Source organism: Herpailurus yagouaroundi, unplaced genomic scaffold (genome assembly GCF_014898765.1).
Source record: "Herpailurus yagouaroundi ecotype Mexico unplaced genomic scaffold, PumYag 140, whole genome shotgun sequence".
In the NCBI taxonomy this organism is placed as follows: Eukaryota; Metazoa; Chordata; class Mammalia; order Carnivora; family Felidae; genus Herpailurus; species Herpailurus yagouaroundi.
The window spans coordinates 41,245,543-41,267,105 of NW_024412395.1; the positions used below are offsets into that span (position 1 = coordinate 41,245,543).

The 21,563-nt window shown below is 33.4% G+C and overlaps 1 protein-coding gene across 19 annotated transcripts in view; it reads right to left on the bottom strand.

The window, feature by feature from the left end:
- The window catches only part of BAZ2B (bromodomain adjacent to zinc finger domain 2B), a 438,023-nt gene that overhangs the window by 72,304 nt on the left and 344,156 nt on the right, over positions 1-21,563 (bottom strand). For 14 of the 19 annotated variants that reach the window (XM_040476372.1, XM_040476370.1, XM_040476371.1 and 11 more), the window contains 6 exons: positions 20,720-20,780; positions 19,825-19,933; positions 19,473-19,574; positions 7,906-8,116; positions 2,863-2,955; positions 2,687-2,748 (listed from right to left, as the gene is read on the bottom strand). In XM_040476372.1, coding sequence (XP_040332306.1) covers positions 2,687-2,748; positions 2,863-2,955; positions 7,906-8,116; positions 19,473-19,574; positions 19,825-19,933; positions 20,720-20,780 — 638 coding nt within the window. The remainder of the gene's footprint in view (positions 1-2,686; positions 2,749-2,862; positions 2,956-7,905; positions 8,117-19,472; positions 19,575-19,824; positions 19,934-20,719; positions 20,781-21,563) is intronic. The other 5 variants (XM_040476385.1, XM_040476387.1, XM_040476383.1 and 2 more) reach the window with 1 other exon arrangement.

The window sequence follows — 21,563 nt, forward strand, 5'->3', positions numbered from 1 at the left end:
GCACACTTGTGATTTAATTTTCCTGCTCTTGTTAATCATAAGGTTATAAAATGGTATATTCTCAAGTCAGCAAAAGTGATTTATTATTTTCTTAGGCACAGAGATAGGTATGGAATCTTGGGCTTAAGTTCAACTCAGAGCTTTATCTTAGCTGTCCAAGTGATTCATATATATGTACATATATTTGGTAGTGCTGTCATTAGCATTAGCAGAGATAAACCTTGTTTATAAATTATTATAAGTTCACCTTATAATATTGAGTACCCAATCACTGAACTAGGCACTTTACTTAAAATATCTTAATGATCATTAAAAAAAAAAAAACAACACACATGGGGTGCCTGGGTGGCTCAGTCGGTTGGGCGTCTGACTTTGGCTCAGGTCATGATCTCGCGGTCCGTGAGTTTGAGCCCCGCGTCAGGCTCTGTGCTGACAGCTCAGAGCCTGGAGCCTGTTTCGGATTCTGTGTCTCCCTCTCTCTGACCCTCCCCCATCCATGCTCTGTCTGTCTCAAAAATGAATAAACGTTAAAAAATTTTTTTTAAAAAACACAAAAACAAACAAAAAACAACAGGGGCGCCTGGGTGACTTGGTCAGTTAAGCATCTGACTTCCGCTCAGGTCATGATCTCACAGTTCATGGGTTCAAGCCCCACAATGGGCTCTGGGCTGACAACTCAGAGTCTGGATCCTGATTCGAATTATTTGTCACCCTCTCTCGCTCTGTCTTTCAAAAATAAATAAATGTAAAAATATGTTAAAAAAACAAAAACAAAAACACAGGAGTTGCAGTTATCTTTTTTTTTTTTTTTAACCTAAGAGAAAATTGAAATTGCTGGAGGGTAAATATTTTGCATAACATCAACTACTAAATATAGAGACCTGGTTAGATTCCAATGCTTTTGCTCCTTCTGCTTCATAATAATACTTCTGCAAGTCTCTTGAAAATTGCTTTGAGGACTATATGCTGATATATTGGGGCCTACTAGGTGGAATAAAGAATCCAGGCGATAAGAAGCATGTGATACCATTTAATCCTAGATCTAATGCTGACTTTAAAATAGGCATTGTGACTATGTGAGTAAACCCATGCTAGACTTTGATTCACTTTGTTGGCAACAACGAATAAGTGGTATTAAAAGACTAGCCTCAGAAAAATATCTTGATGAATATCTAAGATTAGTTCATTTGTATTCATGTTGCTGGAACCTTGGGACCCCAATGCTTTTTTGATGAGCAGCAAAAACTACGTAGGCTTAAGGTGTAGCCACTTTAAGAGCTTAGGAACACAAAACTGAACTTCAGAGGCTGATGAAATCTGGTGCGTCTCTAGGCATTAGGAAATAGGATAAGCTGTAAAAAATTAGTATTTCACTTAAAATAAAATATAGACTATTTTTACATATACATGGAATATATAATAAATATTTATGTTATTTTGATAAATATATATACAGTGCCTTTAGCAGTCACAATCAACAAACTAAGGAATGAATCTGAGTTTACAATTGACCACATTAAATTACAGTGAGCAGTATACCATATAGTTTGGTGTTTAATATCTGTCTCTTAAAAAGTGAACATCTGTTTGTGCCAGGCATTGTGGTATATACGTTACATTCCAAGATCTCGTTTAATCATTAGATAATGAGGTTATTTCCTTTTACCATGGAGGAAATAGAGACAAAGAGGATAATTCATCTAAGATGACAAAAATATTATGCAGCAGAGCCCATATTCAACTCTTGGCTGCCTGACTACAGACTAAGTTCTGACTCCCCATTCCACATCAACTGTCTCGAATCCCACATCACATCCAACCCAAGCCATTTAGTTAGCAGCTATTTATATAATAACACAATTTACTTCATTTCACACTCAGAAAAAACTACTTGCTGTTCAAAATATTAAATGAATAGTAGTTCCCTCATTTCCTTTCTGCTTTAATGATTATACGAATACTTTGAGATGGGAGAGTAGCTCACACCCTCACATCTTAAATGCTCAATATCTTGTCATGCCATTGCATGAATTCTTAATTCACTTATAAAAATTTAAAAATCATTTCACCTACCTGTGCTTAATTTTGAAAACTACATAGGGGAGACAGATTCTAGATAGAAGATAGAATGTTGGATATGTTGAAATAGTGCATTCTTGGTTCTGGTTTTTTTTTTTTTTTTTTTTTTTTTTTGTTTTTTTTTTTTTTTTTTTTTTTTTTTTGCAGTAAGAATATTTAAGCATTCAGAAGCAGTGGAGACAAACCTTATTCTATAAACTTGAATTTAACTTTCTATGTATATTTTATGTATTTCAGAAGAAGAAGCTTCTCTTACTAAAATCTAAACATTTAAGCAATAGCCTTCATTTATTGATAATTAATTTTAAAAGTTTGAAAGCTGTTCAGATGTCAACCTATATTCAAAGTCTATCAGGATATTAAAAATACTTATACAAATCTACTATTTGGTAAGCTTTAAAAACTTGGAAGTATGAGACTTGGTTCAAAAATGAGGTGAATTTTAATTAATGCAAGATGACAACTTTCTAAGTAAGATCCATAATATTAATGTGAAATGTGGTTATTTCAGAAATCAAGATGAAAAGAATGTACATATCTACATATGCCAATAAAGCCTCAATATAACACTTGTGCTTTAAAAGTCAGTTCTAATGCATAAACGTACCTGTTGTTTCATAATCTTTATTTGTTCTTTTTGCTTTCTCTTCTCCTCAGCAGCCATTATTGCTGTGGTGAAAACCGAAGCACAGATATCATCAGCAAGGAAACAAAGAGGAGAAACTTCTTATGAATTCCCCAACACTCACTCTTGATGTTTATGTTTTCATTTAAATCACCTACCTTGTTGTTTTTTAGCTTCTTTGGCAACCCGAGCCTGTTCCTGCTTTTGAAGTTTTCTCAAAAGCTTTATTTGCGCTGCTTGTCTGGCTATTTCTGAAAAACACAACATTTCAAGAAATATTATTAACAACTTTACATAACTGTTAACCTAGAAACAATGACTGTGTGAAACTGGTATCATCATGAAAGGACATAATTTTTAAGAAAATCGCCTAAGGTTAGATACCAACTGAGAGAATGGTGTGGCAGCAAATTTCATGTTTATTTCCCCTAGAAATTGCTAAATTATTTCACCAAAGAAGATCCCACACACAGAACTACACAAAAATGATACTTCTTTTAATTCTCTTCACAAAGGGTAATCTGAGCACATCAGTTTTTGGGTTTTTTTTTTTTTTTCACATTTTGTGTAATCCCCACTTCGTAGGAAAGTAGTAGCTAGTATGCAAAAATAGTGCTTTAGCTTTGGTCTTAAAAATAACAAAATACATGAAAAGGAAAAAGGACTCAAAATAGAACAAATGCAAAGCCTCCAAAACTCAGTATCACAATCAGCTATATAAATGGTAGTTTCTGAATCCAGTGACATTTTCATTTATGAAGGAGAGGGTCTAAATCTCCTAAATAAAGAGTACAGAATGTCAAGGGGTTTTAAAGACAACTTAGTTCTCATAATTTTTAAGGACAAATGCATGAAACTGGAATAGACTGACATGATGAGTGGCCCCAACTATTCATTCTTCCCTCTTCCATGTCATCTGCAATGTGACTTTGCAGTTCCTCTCATCAAGAGGTGACATATATTTATCTTCTTTTCCCTTGATTCTGAGTTCAGACATGTGATCTTCACTAGCTAATAGGATGTTAGCAGTTGTGATACACAAAGAAGGTTGAAAATATACTTGTACTCTTTCTATTTCTTCGCTTGTGCCTTGCTTGCCCTTTACTATAAAGACATGATTGGGCGAGGCTGCTGAAGGTTGGGACACATGGAGTCAGATGACTTCACGTGTGTGAAAACACCCAGCCAAGATCAGCAGAGCTGCCTAACTTACCTCCAGCTGCTTTGATCTGCGCAACAATTAATGCTTAGTGTTATAAATCACTGAAATTGTGTGGTTGGTTGTTTTCCAACATTACTATGGCAACAGGTAACTGACATGGGAAGCATGTCATGCTTTCTTCTGCTGGCAAACCTTGTCAGCATATTTTTAACTATAAGAGCGCTGTATGGGGCGTCTGGGTGGCTCAGCTGGTTGAGCGTCCGACTTCGGCTCAGGTCATGATCTCACGGTTCGTGAGTTCAGGCCCGTGTCGGTCTCTGTGCTGACAGCTCAGAACCTGGAGCCTGTTTCAGATTCTGTGTCTCCCTCTCTCTCTCTGACCCTCCCCGGTTCATGCTCTGTCTCTCTCTGTCTCAAAAATAAATAAACGTTAAAAAAAATTATATAAATAAATAATAAATAAATAAATAGTGCTGTATCATAGTATCACTCATAAAATACCACCTTACATTAGACATTATTTTAAACTTTGTAGCAGATGAGTTTTAAGAAATCTATATATTATATTGAATAATGAGTATTAATTACTTGAGTTCTACTAATTTTTTCCACCATTTATTGAATTGCTGTATTAAATTTACATAAACTTATTTAATCTTCATAACAATCTTATGAGATAGGCAACATTATGCCCAGTTTACAAGAGAAATAACTAAGGCTCACAAAGGTTAAATAACAAAGCCAAGATATAAACCCAAGTCTTTCTGACTTCACAGTCTATATGATCCTAGTTCTAAAAACCTTTAAGAAAAGTTGAGTGCCTTGAGATTTTAGATAAGAACTTAACCCTCTGTCCTGTAACAGCAGAAGTGACATTGGTTACTATGGCTGATTTTCTATTAATAAGACTTTAAAAAAGGGGAGGGGATGTAAAGGGTCTAACTTTATCTAGTAAACTGGAAGGGTTAATAGAAGATGATGCTAAAATATATCTCCAATCCTCCAATAACTCATAAATAACTTTTGATTATTAATTTGAAAAAGATCTTTTATGGATTAAGAAATTACCTATCCATTTAATTTAAAGATACAAGTTTACTTTTGAAATAGTTTATTTTCACACAGAATTAGGGATATTTTAGATACACCACATTTTCTTTGGTTCTAAGATACAATTTTTAAACACAGTCTAAAATCAGAATATGTGTGACAATTGGCAGTACTTTTCTTTTGTAGTGGTACATCTTGAAATAATGGTACATTGCAATGACTATGGCATCTCAGATTCTATGACATATGAAAGGGAGAGGTACTATTTCATATCTTAGAAAATTTAAAGTATTAATAGTTTTGGCAGGTTTATTTATTAGGTCAATAGTCCTTTTCATATCAAAACTGCCAGATTCTTATCTTTATTTTCTAGAGAAATTAGAGAACTCTCATGTCATAATGCTTGGGTGTACATTCAAAATTTGCATTTATTTTGCTGTTCTGAACTTTACTTCAAATTAAGTCCAGTATTTCAGTCTAGGTGAGGCCTAGCAGGATAATATGACAGAAACTTCTAGAATACCTTCAAATAACCCCCTCAACCTGTTAATGTAGAAGCCTTTCAGAAATAAAAGGAGTGATAAAGTGATTCATTTCTTTCTTCCCAAGAAAAAAAATGCATATTTTACCATATATGCTGGTAAATATTAATAATTTACTTTTAAATATTTAACATTTATATACATGTTGAGGAAAAAACATATACATAATCTTGTGAAAGGTACAGAATTTAAAATGCAACATAATACAACAAGGGAGACTTATGTAACAGAATACAAACCAATTTGAAATCTCAAGGGAGGAAAAAAACATTTGGGTAAAAGTTAATAATTGCCTTTTATTTTGTTAAAATAAAATTTAGTTAATTTTCCATTTATAAGGCTGCCATTTTAGATACTAAGTATTAATAGTATTTGTAGTAGATATTCAAGACATGCATGAAGAGCCCATGCTTTGGGTATCCGTTAATTTCAAGCTTTCTTATTTTATGCAAATAATGCACACTCATCACTATTATACATTCATCAGAAGAGTCAGTGGTTTATTGACAATATTAATTTTAAAAACCCATCATTTATAGCTGTATCTCTTAATATATTAACTTTTTATCAACCTTCACTTATAACTATTTAGGGGAGATAAAAATCATAACAGAAACCAAATAAAATAACATAAAAAATTTTCACTCTTGGGGCTCCTGACTGGCTCAGTCAGAATAGCATGTGACTCCTGACGATGGGGTCATGGGTTTGAGGCCAACATTGGGTATAGAGATTACATACATACATACATGCATATACACATAAACAAGCAAACTAAAAAAATTCATTAACATACAAGAGAGAAAAACTTATATGACATTAAGTTACATGCCAGATAGTTAATTTACATGCCATCAGTGGAACTATGAATCAGCGCAACCTTTTTGGAGACAATATTTGCCTGCTAGCTTCCAAAACTGAAAATGCACATACCCTTTGATTCAAAGATTCTATCTCTACAATTTTATACTATGAAATAGCCATACCTATAGAAGGATATGAATAAATGTGTAATATGTGTTTATTGCAGGACCATTTGTGGTAGCAATGATTGGGAAGCAGCTCAAATAGTCATCAAAAGAGACTGATTAACTGAAGTATGGTAGAGCCATATGTGGCATCACTTTACTATTCAGCTAGTAAAAGCCTAAGGTTGATTTTTAAGTGCAGATATAGAAATATGTTCGAGATAAATTAGGTGGAATAAATTAAGTGGATAAATTAAGCAAGTTGAATAGGATGTACATAAGCCCATCTATTTTACAAATGAAAAGATATATGATACAATAAATTACATATGTATATGTACACATATATTGTGTCACATGACTGTGTGTGTGTGTATGTAGGAGTGTGTGTACACATTTCTGGATGGATTTATAAAAAACTGTTAATAATGATGCCGCTCATGAGTGTCTTTTATTTTAAAGTGAGTGAGAACAAGTGTCTTATTTGTAAAGCATTCTATTCTTTGAGTTTTGTTGTGGGTGTTTATTTTATAATAAAAACAAAACAGCTCCAAAGAAGTCAATATTATGATAGTGTTTACAATAAAGAGAAATAAGTCAAGATTTTCTTCCGGAAAAAGAAAAACCATGCAAAGAAGTAAAATCCTGTTAGTCTTTCAAGTCAATTTTTATTATTAAGCCTTTATTTTATATTGATTTATATGTTTTTATATATGCTTGAGAATATAAGACACCAATACATCTCTTTTGATGTATATTCAGATAGCCTTAAGAGGCTTCACATTTGTACCTAGTTACTCAAACTCATACAGAACTCTTTTATTTTAGTCAGCTTTCTGTGTCAGACATAGCATGGTAACTTCATGTTGATAATTTATGTGTAGCTTTCAGTTACAATACATTTGAGGTAATTATGAGCACTTTGTGCTTGAAAAGTAATACTTTCTGGTGATCTTAAAATAAATTATGATTTAAATCTATTAGTTGGCCATTTTGAAAATATATGTGATATATCCAGACTACAAAGAACCCAAACTAAAAAGACTGGGGTTACTTACCAGTAATTGGAGTTCTCTGACTGAAAATTTACTCCACAGATCCACATATTTTGGAGTTATTCCCTTGTACCACCTCAAGGAATCGGGAGCTGTTAAAATGAGAATTTCCAGAAGGTTGGCACCACCTTAAGGCATGTGCCAAGTGCTGGGTGATTCCCTTTCTGTGCAAGCCTTGAAAGCTTATCCCCCACCTTTGTAATTCTAAACACACAAGATCTGATGTGTTTATGAGTATGGCTCTTGAAAGGAGCTTACCTAATCAAAGAACTCCAGTTACCAGTGAGATTCCTTATTTTCTCATTTTTATTCTAACACAAATATCTACTTTTCAGAAAGTGAGAGCAGTATCATTCATATTAAAAAACATAAGAAATGCGTAGACATATTAGTATGATCATTACAGTGTCATTCTATCTCTTACCTTGAGCTTGCAGTTTTCTTAGCAATTTGGCATCTGTGTTGTCTAGAAACTCAGCACTTCCCACGTTTGGAGGCCGACCCTTCCGACGTCTCATCCTGGATTCCTCTCTTGCTCGCTGTCTATCTGGATTTGGTGGTCTTCCTCTACGGCCTTCCATTGCCCTGATACGGGGAATGACATCCTCTTCTTTCAAAAGACACCACTGCATTCCCTTTTAATTAACATTTTACAGAAATAATATATTAAAAGAAAAATAAACACAAGTGATCAACATGTCAGAAAATTCTATGTAAATTCAGATATTCTGAAATCTATAAAGCTAGTATAAAGCTTAGAAATTTTAATTTTTAATTAAATTTATATCTATAATTGTTCATGGCCTTTGGCATATCTTTGGTTTTCTTACTTTAATGACTTCAACTTTAAATAGAGATCTAGATCTATAAAAATATATTTATAAACATATGTATCCATAAACCCATAAATAGAGATATATCAATCACATTTCCAAACTATAATGACCATAAAGTTGACAGATATTTGAAAATATTAGTTGTGTGATGACACCCCTATGGATTGTTTTCTTGTATTATCAGTTCAACCAAGCATGAAGCTATCCAAATAACTGAAGGAAGTTTCTCTTTATAGAAATATTACAGGGTGCCTGGGTGGCTCAGTCGATTAAGTGTCCTTAAGTGTATGACTTCAGCTCAGGTCATGATCTCATGGTCCATGGGCTCGAGCCCCAGTTGGGCTCTGTGCGACAGTTAGGAGCCTGGAGCCTGCTTCAGATTCTGTGTCTCCCTCTCTTTCTGCCGCCCCCCACCTCCGTCATGCTCTGTCTCTCAAAAATGAATAAACATTAAATTAAAAAAAAGAAATATTACAGATAATAAATCAAGAAGGAATGTAATACCTGATGAATTCAGGGATCTAAGCATTGAACCTGAATGGTTGTCAATCACCAGAAAGAGAGACCACTAGGTAAACATCAGCCTTCTAATGGGGGTTCACTCCATCACCTATAAATTAATCCTGCCCTCTACCAAATGAATCAAACCTAAATGTGATGAGGTTTCTGGACCTAATTACTATAACTTTACAGGAAAAATAGGATAAGAAGTGTATGTTAAACTACATAGCAAAATTCAGTCTGTAGGAAATTCTACAAATTACTCAGTTTTTTTTGAGAAATAAATTTTAAGGAAAAAAAACTGTAAGATTAAAAGAGACTTAAAAGATGTATCAAATACATTTTATCTAAATATTGATTCAAATATAAAACCTTCAGAAAATTAGAATAATTAAAGAACTGAAACTGTGAACAATGCCTAACATTTGATGGTATCCAGAAATTATAATTTTAAAGTGTGATAATGGTACTCTTGTAAAAAACAAGAGTCCTTATCATCTAGAGATACATATTGAATATTTTACAGATAAAACAAGACGTGTAAGATTTGCTTCAGCAAATGGAAAAGTAGAAGCAGATGGGGACATATGTAAAACAATACTGGCTATATGATTTCTTAAGCTGATGATGGGTACATCGTATATATTACATATTTGAGATTTCCCATTATAAGTCACCAAGAGAAACACATAAACTACCATAATGCTAATGCATTATAGGAATAATACTGCTCAGTGCATAGATACAATCTGAGTCTGGTTTTAATTATCCTCAATATGTCAATCAAAACAAATACACTGTTATATTACCTTCTTACTGTCTAAAGTAATATGTTCAGATAGAAGAATGGCACCCTTTTAAAATAGTTTTATTTCTTACTTCTTCTTTAAAAATATTTATTTTGAGAAAGAGAGAGAGAGAGAGACAGAGAGAGACAGAGAGTGTGGGTGTGTGTGTAGAAGGGGCAGAGGGAGAGTATGAGAGAATCTCAAGCAGGCTCCGTGCTGTCAGCACAGCCAAAGATCATGACCTGAGCTGAAATCAAGAGTTGAACGCTTAACCAACTGAGCCATTCAGGTGCCCCTGTTACTTAATTTTTTAAGAGATAATTTCTCTAGGGGTGCTTGGGTGGCTCAGTCAGTTAAGCTCTGACTTTGGCTCAGGTCATGATCTCACAGTTTGTGGGTTCAGAGTTCTGCATCAGGCTCTGCACTGACAGTGTGGAGCCTGCTTAGGATTCTCTCTCCCCCCCTCTCTGCTCTGCCCCCACTTGCACATGCTCTCTCTCTCTCTCTCTCTCTCAAAATAAATAAATAAACTTAAAGAGAGAGAGATAATTCCTTTAATATGAAGGTTAAGGAAATTTTCAAAATGTGCTTTCTTCTTAAAAGAATGTTAAACTAGGAATTTAGCTTGAACCACTGTAGTCAGTTCTGCAACCAAAAACAATAAAATGTTGTTAATTTTTATTCCATGATTCCTAATCTGGGGCAAGAAATCTTGATTATCTCATTCAATGGGTATTAAAAATACAAATACTACTCCTGCTACCATCCTGGATGAGAGTTACATCCCACATTGCAAGCACTGTGCTTTGTTCCAGGCATTTTCAATACATTAATGTTCACAACACTTCTAATATGGTGGGTTTTATTGTTCCAACATTACAACTGAGGGAATTCACACCCAGTAAGGTTAAATAATTTCCTGAGGTACAGAGGCAACAAGGAATAGAACTGTATTTTGAACCTAGGACTATCTCACTCTAAAACCTGGGCTCTTAACCTCTACATGTAATTGATTGATGTTACAAAGATGTTTTTATATTTGATAAGTGACTGACAATATTCAGCCACGAAAGCATGCATGACCAAGATTATGTCACAGAAGAATTGTGTCAAAAAACCCAAATGAATATAATCCATATTTGTATGTTAAAAATAATATCTATACTAATTATTTGCAGTAATTCTCATGTGAAAAATAATTTTAAAAAATCTTTTTTAATGTTTATTTTTTGAGAGAGAGAGAGAGAGAGAGAGAGAGAGAGAGAGAGAGAGACAGCAAGTGAGTGGGGGAGGGGCAGAGAGAGAGGGACACATAGAATCTGAAACAGGCTCCAGGCTCTGAGCTGTCAGCACAGAGCCCGATGTGGGGCTTGAACTCATGGACCTCAAGGTCATGACATGAGCCGAAGTTGGATGCTTAACCAACTGAGCCACCCAGGCACCCCAAATTTTACAAAGTAATTCTGAAGGAAGTAAAAATTTTTTCCTCAGATTTCAAATGAAGTCAATAGGAACAACAGTTCTACGAACTGCATTTTAATGCCACAAACCACTGAGAAGAAAGTCATCAAAACAGTTTTATGTTTACCAGTATGGGAAGCTTTTGATTCGTTTAGATTTTTATTTTTCTGTTATGCTTTTAGGCACCAAGGCAGTATGCATCACATAAATTGAAAAATAGAGAAGTGACATTTGTGACACTTGGAGAAGAGAGAGACTAATAAAAGAGTCTGTAAAGGAATCTACATTCAGTTTTTAAACTATCTTATTAATCATAAAGTCAACTTAAGCCAAAATTTAAAGGGTTTTATCAATTTATTTTTTTTATTCAGTTACAATTTTTACATAGTTATGTTTTATTCAGCTAGGAAAACACACCTACGTCAAGAAAGGAATAGATTATGTTAGTGTCCAAAATTTACCAAATATAGTGACATTTACATTTTTGCCCTTGGCATTTATATAGTAAATACTTGTTAAGGGAACTGCATATATTGTGCTACATATACAGTCTTCTGACTCCTGGGTTTCAGAAAATGAGAAATAGACTGTAAGGAAAACCTGAAGCTTAAAATACATTCTTAATTCATGGAGTCGTTAAAATAAGTGAGAAGGAAAAAGAAAAAGTATTTTTCTCGATGAATGTTTCTTTAGAAAAAGGAAACAGAATTTATATCACTTGATTCATATGCTATAAGCTTTTTTGTCAATAAAAAATTATGCATCAAGAGAGTTAGCATATTATTTTTTCTTAATTTCTAAGACTAACATAGTAAATGGCTCCTGAAAATAATCTTTCTTGACTAAGACGTGGATACAAAGAAAATGGATACAAAGAAAACAGATGATCAACATGATGGGGATGGTGACAGATTGCCTATTTTACCATTATTATTCTGCTTTCAAGAGTTACTAATTTCAAACTTTAGCAGCAACACCTTCATTTCTATAAATACTACAAAGAAGAAAAAAGATTTATGTTTTATTTCAGAAGACTAAACAAAATAATTAATAAGCATACTACACCATATTGTCTGCAATGCACTATGAAAGTAAAATATAAGACTGTAAGGTTTTGAGGTGCCTGGGTGGCTCAGTTGGTTAAGCATCTGACTTCGGTTCAGGTCATCATCTCACAGTTCGTGGTCGGGCTCTGTGCTGACAGCTCGGAGCCTGAAGCCTGCTTCTGATTCTGTGTCTCCCTGTCTCTCTGGCCCTCCCCTGCTCATGCTCTGTCTCACTCTTTCTCTCAAAAATAAACATTAAAAAATTTTTTTTAAAAAGACTGTAGGTTTTATAAACTTGTGTTGAGGCACCTATTTTGTACAAGACATAACAGTCTCTAAAGGTAAATGAGAATCTTCTATTGTACCGTGCTGAGTTGTAATAAATTTGAAAAAGGGTTTAGAGGTTGGGACAAGAAGTTGTTGGAATTGTCCACTTAAAAAAAATAATGATGGTCTGAATTAGGGCTTGAGAATTAGAGTTGGAAAGAAAGGTGATTACATTGGTCTTTCAGGAGGGAGGACTACCTGTATATGAAAGAGAAAAGTCTGAATGGAGGCCAGAGAGGTGATTAAAGTTGGGAGGGGTCTCTAGGTAACATGGAAAAGGGAAATGATAGTGAGGTTTTCATCCTGAACTGAAGATACAGGACGAAAAAATACTTGAGAAAGCCTGCAAATAAAATCATTACTCTCAGGTATTTTACATCTTAAAAACTAAATAGAGCTTTAAAAAAACATTTATTTTAAATGAATAATTTAAAAATGTTTTCTATATTCAGAAATTCAAAAATTATATGAAATTGAATCTACATATGATTTTGTATTTCAACATTTCCATTATTCTTCATAAATGATACTCCAAAGTATTATTGAACATCTCATGAGCAATTTACTCATTTTTTCCTTTACACTGAATTGTGTAATTAACTAGGATCCTACATTTTACTGGCAGCTAATGTCAATTTGTGGTTTACCAGCAATATGTTCAAGTTTTAATGAAATGTATTCTCAAGTCTCATTCCTGCTTCAATTTTATATCAGAGTTTATCTTTATTTTTGTTTTGTTGCTCCCATTTTGTTTGATTTTACATACTTGTAGGCTGACTTATTTAGGGGATAAAGAGTATGTAAGTAAAAGAAGAAAACCAGTCCACCAAAAGTCAATTCACCGAGTAATCTATTTGCCAAGTCACTGATTTTTTGTTTGTTTGTTTTTTTTAAGTTTTTATATCACCAAGACTTTGCTGCAGCAATTTCAGCATGGATTTGCAGTGCTGGGCCACTAAAAGTCTATTTCCCATGTTAATATTGGAGATGCCTAATACTTCTCCAATGCTCAATGTTATCTAAGTGAATGGATAAATTTTACTCTTATTTTTCTGGATTGGGACCTATTTCTCTATTCCAGTCTTTGACTCTGGTAGTAAAACAGCTGAGGTGAAGATTTTAAAGCTGGAGTAAGATATTTGATCTGTCAATTTTAGGTTTGTTAGTCATTCAGTGAATTGATCATTTACCAAATTGATTTCAGGCTAGTTTTCAGTAAATTTCACCACAGTTCAAGTAAACAAAACTGATGTTTTCACTACTTTTTCTTTGTAAGTGTACTTTCAGAATACTTTACTTCCCAATAATTAGTTTATAAAAAAGCTTTTAGAATGTGATACCTAAAAGGGAATTCATCTTAAAGACCTATGGTATATATACTGCACATCACAGGTGAGGATACTAAGGCCTAGAAAAGTAGGTTTCAGTTTTTCAAAGCAACATAGGATGCTGAATTATCCTGACAGGAGTCTAAGAAAAAATCTTAAGAGCACAGGCAAAGTGAGGCATCAAATATTTTTGACAGGACTTCCTATTTTAAGAAAACACTAAAGCTAGTATCATGAGAAAAATCAAAGTTCTGTTGAATTTCCTTATGCTTATTTCATAATTTAGCATTATGTCTATATTTGGCTACTTTATGGTGCCAGAAGCAGGTAGTGAGAACTTTATGTACCATGAACTTTACAGCATTAGGGATTCTTAATCCACTGTAATCATATAGTTTATTAATATCATATACTAAATAGCATTTCAAAGATGTGAAAGAGTAAGATTATCTCCTGGGAGATGGGTATCACCTATTAAAAACCAGTGAGAAAGATGTGGTTTGATACAATTGTTCCACAAGGCTGGCCCTGCTTTCCAGTTACTCACAGTAGGTTACCCTCTAAGAGTCATGACCTTCAAATACTTCCTTAACTCCACACTTGGATTCATACGGTTGGCCTCCTAGTATAGGTCCTTGCCTAGCCATCAGAAATCCTACCTGGTAGATTAGTGACATAAATTTTCAGTATTTTAGATTTCTGGTACTGATCTTTCATGTTCTCAGTGTCCATATAGCCCCACAGCTATGTTGCATTAGGTGTGACAGTTAACAGCAGAGTTGAGTTAGAACCCTGGTTGCTGACTCCCAATCTTTTGTTCTTTACTTATATGAAATAATTACCGGCATTATAATCTTTGCCAGAGACTGTATGTTGTCTGCTTTATTGTGAAGTGTCCCTAAATTCCTTACTAATAAAACCCTGATTTTAACTTGATAGCATTGTACTTAGTGTTTTACCTCTTTAAGCCAGTAATCATAACTTTTATTTCTTTTGTACTTTTTAGTTTCTCTACAAACACTTGCTTTGTTTTGTTTTTTCAAAGCCAGGCCTTCAAGTTCACTTCTGTAGTGAAATGTGTTCACCGTTTTCTTTATGGTAAATGCCTTTAAGGAAAATTTACCTTGGGGAAAAATGCCTGGCACGTTAAGTATTTGCCACAAATATTTATTGATTAAATGACTAAGAAAAATGGTTCTTTTCAGTAAGAACAATAAATATCTTTCTTTTCTCATGGTCTTATGCCATTAAAAAATATATATATATCTTTTAAAAATATATACATCTCAAATAGAAAAAGCAGTATTTTCTAAGTCACTTTTAACTTGTTCCTTCTGTGCATCATTCTTTTTTTTTTTTTTTTTTTTACAGCCTGAATACAGTAAACATTCATTAGTCTATGCCTGTGAACATACTGGTTGAAAAATAAATTTTATAATTATATTTATGCTTAAATGTTTTCTTCTCTGCAGTTCACAATACTTTTCAAAGTAGATTATCATATATTTCAAATAATCTATGTCATTAATAAATTATTGTGAAGCCTTCATATATTCCTAATAAAATATGAATACTCTTTTACCTAAATATAATATTTAGGTAAATAAAAATAATCTTATTTTATATTTACCAACGTATACCTAGCTCATCCTTACTTTTTATTATCCTGACACCTAAAACCAAAATAAAATGAAAACAATGACAAATGTTAGGTTCAATAAGTTCTTTATAATGTGATGAAGCAGAAATCTATAAAAAATTTATTTACCTTATACTCTTTTCAAAAGGGTTTCACTGACTAACATAGAAGGTAGCCAGCTAGTAAACCATGGCCTTATAATATTGTTCATTTTGTTCCATGAAGCCTATTATCCTTAAAATCACAGTTTTTATAGAAGCCTGTAGGAAGTGTTTGACATGTAAGTATCAATAGATACTGACAAGTAGCTGATTCTATAAATATTTACCACATTTACAGACTGAAATAAATAACACTGATAATGAATAGAGTCTTTTCTCACCATCTCTTGTGTCAACTCTGAATTAAAGGCTTTTCTTTCTTACTTTAAAAAAATATTTTTTTAACATTTATTTATTTTTAAGAGGGAGAGACAGAGTGCAAGTGGGGGAGGAGCAGAGAGAGAAAGGGAGACACAGAATCCGAAGGAGGCTCCAGCCTCTGAGATGTCAGCATAGAGCCCAACATGGGGCTCAAACTCACAAACAGTGAGATCATGACCTGAGCTGAAGTCGGACGCTTAACTGACTGAGCCACCCAGGCACCCTGCTTTCTTATTTTTGAAAGAAATCATTAGACTGTCCTTTAATGATGAATTTACTTAAATTTCAATAAATGTAAGTTCTCATACCTCTCATCCCCCTGTATTATATCCAAAGTTAGTCAATATTTTCAGATGCTTGCTGTTAATAAATATATGCATACTCTCTCTTAAGTTCAGAAATAATCTTGAGTTGAAAAATAACTGCTACAAAAAAACCATGGTTCTCTACTGCAGACTCGAATTACCTTCTAGTAGAAACTCCATTAATTTCATTTGTAAAAAAAAATATAGAGCTTTGCATTACCACTGTTGAAATTTTTGAAATGCCTTGAGCAAAATAACAACTTACAGAACTAATATTGGATACTTTTGATAAGTTTAAGAGGAAAAGGAAAAATATGATGGAGAAAGTTTATTTTTCCAATGCAAATGTTTAGGAAAGGGACTAAGAATAGCAATGAATCTGCAAATATTAAACACCCAAAATAGATAAATGGGGCTTGGAAAACTGTAGCAGTAATATCTGAAATTATGTACAACTTCCATGCCTTTGGAAAACTGAATGCTTAGCTTTATTAGAAGGGATTGAAGGATTTATTATTTTTTTTAAGTTTATTTATTTATTTTGAGAGAGAGAGAGAGAGCATGAGCATGGGAAGAGCAGAGAAAGAAAAAGGAAAGAGAAAGAAAAAAGAGAGAGAGAGAGGGAGAGAGAGAGAGAGAGAGAGAGAGAGAGAGAGAGAGAGAGAGAATCCCAAACAGGGTCCACACTAACAGCACAGAGCCTGACGTGGGGTTCGAACTCACAAACCACGGGATCATGACTTGAGCCAAAACCAAAAGTCGGACACTTAACTGAGTCACCCAGGCGCACCATATGTATTTATTTAATAGAAAGTTGCTTTTCATGTTGTATGTAATACAAGCAAATTTAGAAAATGTGAAACTTGTAAGAAGTAAAAAGAAAAAAAATGATCCATTGTATCACCAATCATTACATCTATCATTAAAATTTTGACATATTTCTTCTCAGTCCTTCCAATATGCAGTTTTGTTTTTCAGTATATATACAGTCATCATTCCCTTTCTACAATTTGTATAAAGGCAGACATATTGTAAACACATACAGATCATCTCTGCATAGCAACAGTGGCTTGGACAAACTATATTTTACATCTACAAAGTTTAGGCATATCAAATTATTACAGATCATAGTTTCTCTAACAAAAATATATAATCTTTATTCATTTTCATAGAAAATTTTACATAATTATATACATTTCTAATTACCTATATCTTATACATTTTGATCATATATGGAAATGTATACGGTTCTACAACTGTATGTACTATATGTATCTCTAATTAATTAACTAAACTTTTTTGGGTTACTTACCTTTAATTTTTGTTCTCTGAAAGTATCTTAAAACGAATCCAACTTACTAATTTTTTTAAACTGACAGAAGTGCTCTCAAAATTGCTAATATTTTCCGTGAGCAATCTACTGAAATGTTGGCAGCTTAACATATTCTAGATTTAGTAATTCATCATATTTCCTTCATGAATTGATCTCTCAACAAAGCAATATGCATTTGGAAAACACTGATTATGCTTAATAAAAAGTGAATGGATGTCAAAGAACATTTTACTCTGCTTAATGAGGCTTTATAGATTAAGTCTAATTATCACTGATAAAAAACTAAAAATCCTTTATGTATTGAAACGTAATTAGCTTTTCTCTCAGAACAAAAATCTATTTAACTTAAAAACATAAGGATATCTTTGGCAGAAATAAGACAAGTAAAGATTTGATAACATGAGCCAAAAGATTAAAGAATGATTCGAATTTTTAAATAAATTATTGTCTTCTAATATTTTTTTGTGACAAGAAACTGATCCAGCATATATGGAAGTGGGTAAAATAACTCCAAAATTCTGAAAATCTGTTTGGTGACAGATTTAGTTTAAGTTAAACATTTTTTTAAGTTTAAAAAATAAAAAGAGAAAAATTCTAGAATATATTTCAGTAAAGAAGCTAAACCTCAAATAAATCTATTTTGGCATTTTAGAATTACCAGGAAAGAAACAAGTGGACTTGGACATAACTTGTCCCTTAAAAAGTCATGGACAATAATAAAAAATAGGTAATAGGTTGAATGCAAAAGAACACTGTTAGAAACCCTGAGTTCTAGTTATGTCTCTGCCTGGTTGAGACTGCATGATCCTGGAAAATTCCCTTAATCTTTGAGCTCTCAAAATAAATCTCCTGCAGAATTAGGAAGGCCTTTCTTATTTCTCTAACTATAAAATTAGAGGGTAAGATATGATGGAAAAACTGCCCACTCACACTAGAAAATATTTATTGCCAGAAAAAATTTCTTTCTGTGCATTATAATGGGCCAAAAGGGAGAAAGATTCAATCAAGAAAGAAAATATCAACTGCAGTTGGCTGAGCAATTTAACCTTTTGAAACATTTTCATGCATATGATCTCATTTAACCTCACCATAATCCTAGGAGGCAGAAGTAAAATTATTATTGCCTTTATTTTGCGGACAAAGAAATTGAGGAAAAGGGGGCATTATTCTGATGTTGTTTGAAATCACAGAACTATTTCATGGGTGAACAAGAATGGTCTCCTCACTCCTTAACTAGGACCTCTTTCAATGGAGCCGATAAAGTTTAAAGCGAACAGTTAACCATATGCAGCTGAATCCAAGTAAGAAACAAAAGCAAAACAATAAAGGAAACATATAGGAAATGAAGTCTCTACAGTGGGTTCTTTGTGCTGATTGGTAAGGCTGTATACTTAACTCATAAGCAAAAGGGAGTTATGGTGATATTTTCAGAAATGTATATAATTAACTAAAAAATTAAATTTCTGTAAAAAGCAGAAATTTTACATCCCTAATATTAAGGAACCTCCCTCCCTCCCTCCGCCCACCCCCACCCCCCCGTGAAAATGGATCATGTAGCATGGCATAATCAGATGGACAAGATCTTTCAAAAAAACTAAGGCATATTTTTATTCCCTTCTGGACTGACTTCCAACAGCATGTTTTTCCTATTCAAATTAATTTACCTTTCAGTCAGTTTACCTTTCAGGGAACTAATGTTTTCCTATATTTCATGTGAACACGCAGATACTTTTATACCTGTATAAATTATAAAACTGTTGACAAAATTAATAAACAGGAAAAAGTTTACTTAAAAAATTTGAAAAAGAAATCTGTTATGTCAAAGCTCCTTGTTACTGGAATATAGTGGATTGAAGCCTTGGTGTGTGTTAACCACAAAGTTATATGTATAGCTGTATGAATTAACTAACAAAAGTCAATGCTCCAGAGTGTAGTGAAATTTACTTCATTTAGGTTATGGTACTACGTTTTGTTTTAAAGACTGTACTTTTTAAAAAGTGGATACCTGCGGTCCATCTCTGGCTTCATAGAAGTCACCCACTCTTATTTTTGCACTGAAGCTGAAATTGTCCCTTGAGATATCCATTATTCCATTTCTGCTGAGATACTGAAAAAATCACATATTTTTCCACTTCAGGTTTTAATAATTACAACCCAGCTTTGATGTATAGCTTTCTTCAGGACACTAATGTTTTGCATATTCTAGCAAGGGGCTATGGGTTTAGAGAAGATCACTTTAGGTTAAGTACATTAGTCTCATACAAGAGAATATTTTCTGAGAAAGGAGAGCACTTTTTCTTTCCCATAAAGATGCATAATAGGCACCAAATGTATGTTATTTGGTGAAAAGTATGTACCTTTATTACTTCAGGGTATTGCCTAAGTTTCTTTCCACATGGAGCATAATACGCTACTTCTCCTTGAAGGCGCCCTCCAAAGTTTCTTATTCTTGTCTCTCTTTGCCAGCTACACATAACAGAAATGAGGGTTATAACATATTTAATTTTAAGAAAGCTTTTTTTAAAAAAAATTAAGAACACATGCTTTTTAGACAGCAGGAAAAATACAAATAAAGCAAATATAAGTCCCTAATCATACGACTCAGATACATTTACCATTATTTTGATTAACTAAGTAATTCAATGAAAAATTAATCAGACCCAATTTACAAATATTAAATTCCATTAAATTTCTTAGAAATTGTTAACTGGTATTACTTTGGGTTTTCGGACCAATTCAGTAATGTGTCAATGTGTACTGATGTTTTACACCTGAAAAGCTTTAAGTGGCAAGAGTAAAGTGAACTTGGCTCTCTGCTCCTCGGGGATCATGTACTTCTAACGTAAACAGTCTCAGTTCCACCTAAACCATTTTAGCCAAACTCTGGGCAAGTCCCCCCAGTTTTGCCATAGTGGCTTTTACTGTCCTTTAACCCCCATCTTCACAAAAACCTCTCATACTCTTAACTGTGTCCCAGCCCTTTGCCAATGACTCTCTCTTGCTTGCTTCTTTTTCAGTCCTACTCCCACCTGACTGTGTGATTCCATTCCAGATGCGCCATACCTAAACACTGCAGTTCAGATGAATTTCAGTTTTCTAATATATTAACTTCTTTGCCCTTTGCTCTGGCTCTTCTGCTCTAATGAATACCATGCAGTCTATTCAGTTCTTTTACTAACAGCCGAGAGTGAGAAATCAAACATGCACACATATGTGGAGGAAAGGCAACGAGAGAAATCCTACTTTGCATACCCATATTCCAAAGGAATACGCAGCTCGCGCTCATCTGTTACTCTTCGCCTTTTGGAAGTGCCTTCAAGAAAATTCAGCCAGTTAACATAACAGATTAGCTTGTACAGATGATAATTTTTTGATAGTTTTGAAAATTTTCTTTAAATAATATATCTTAATGACTTGAATCATTTAATGTCTTTCTGCAACTTGTAGGTTATTTTTAGATGATTTTCAATAAAACACTGTATCAAGTAGAGGCCTTTTTTCCTTCTTTGGTCTGCCTGACAGAATAACTGGTCTTTCTAAAGAAAATACAATGGAAGACAAAAATACGTAGCTTTCCTCTCATTTTGTATTTAAAGAAATAGCTAAAGAAGGAGGAGGAAAATAGAAGACAGAGGTTTCAGAAAACCAGATACAGTTGTTTTCTTTGAGAATATGACTTTTTAAGATGCTGAAAAATTTCAACAGCTGGCTCATACACTTAAAAATACTATACATCTATGTTTGTATAAATCCATAGTCAAAACTACTACCAGGTCTTTAAACCTAAGGGACAAATAGGATTATGATTACATGTAAAATTCTTTATAGACAATGACTAAGTTTCACAAATGCAAATACGTGCTTCTTAAATTAGCAGACTATCATACTGGACTGTGGCAAATGAAAGCAAAACCAGACATTTGTAAGAAAAGAGTGAAATAAATAAAACAACATGATATTTTACTATATATCTCTATATTTCCTTAGCTACCAAAATAGAAATAAAAAGTCCTTTTGGAATTCATGTAAAAACTTTTAATGAAGACCTCTGGAAGTTTATAAAAGGTCAAATAGAAAAAAAAAGATGTGGCATGTT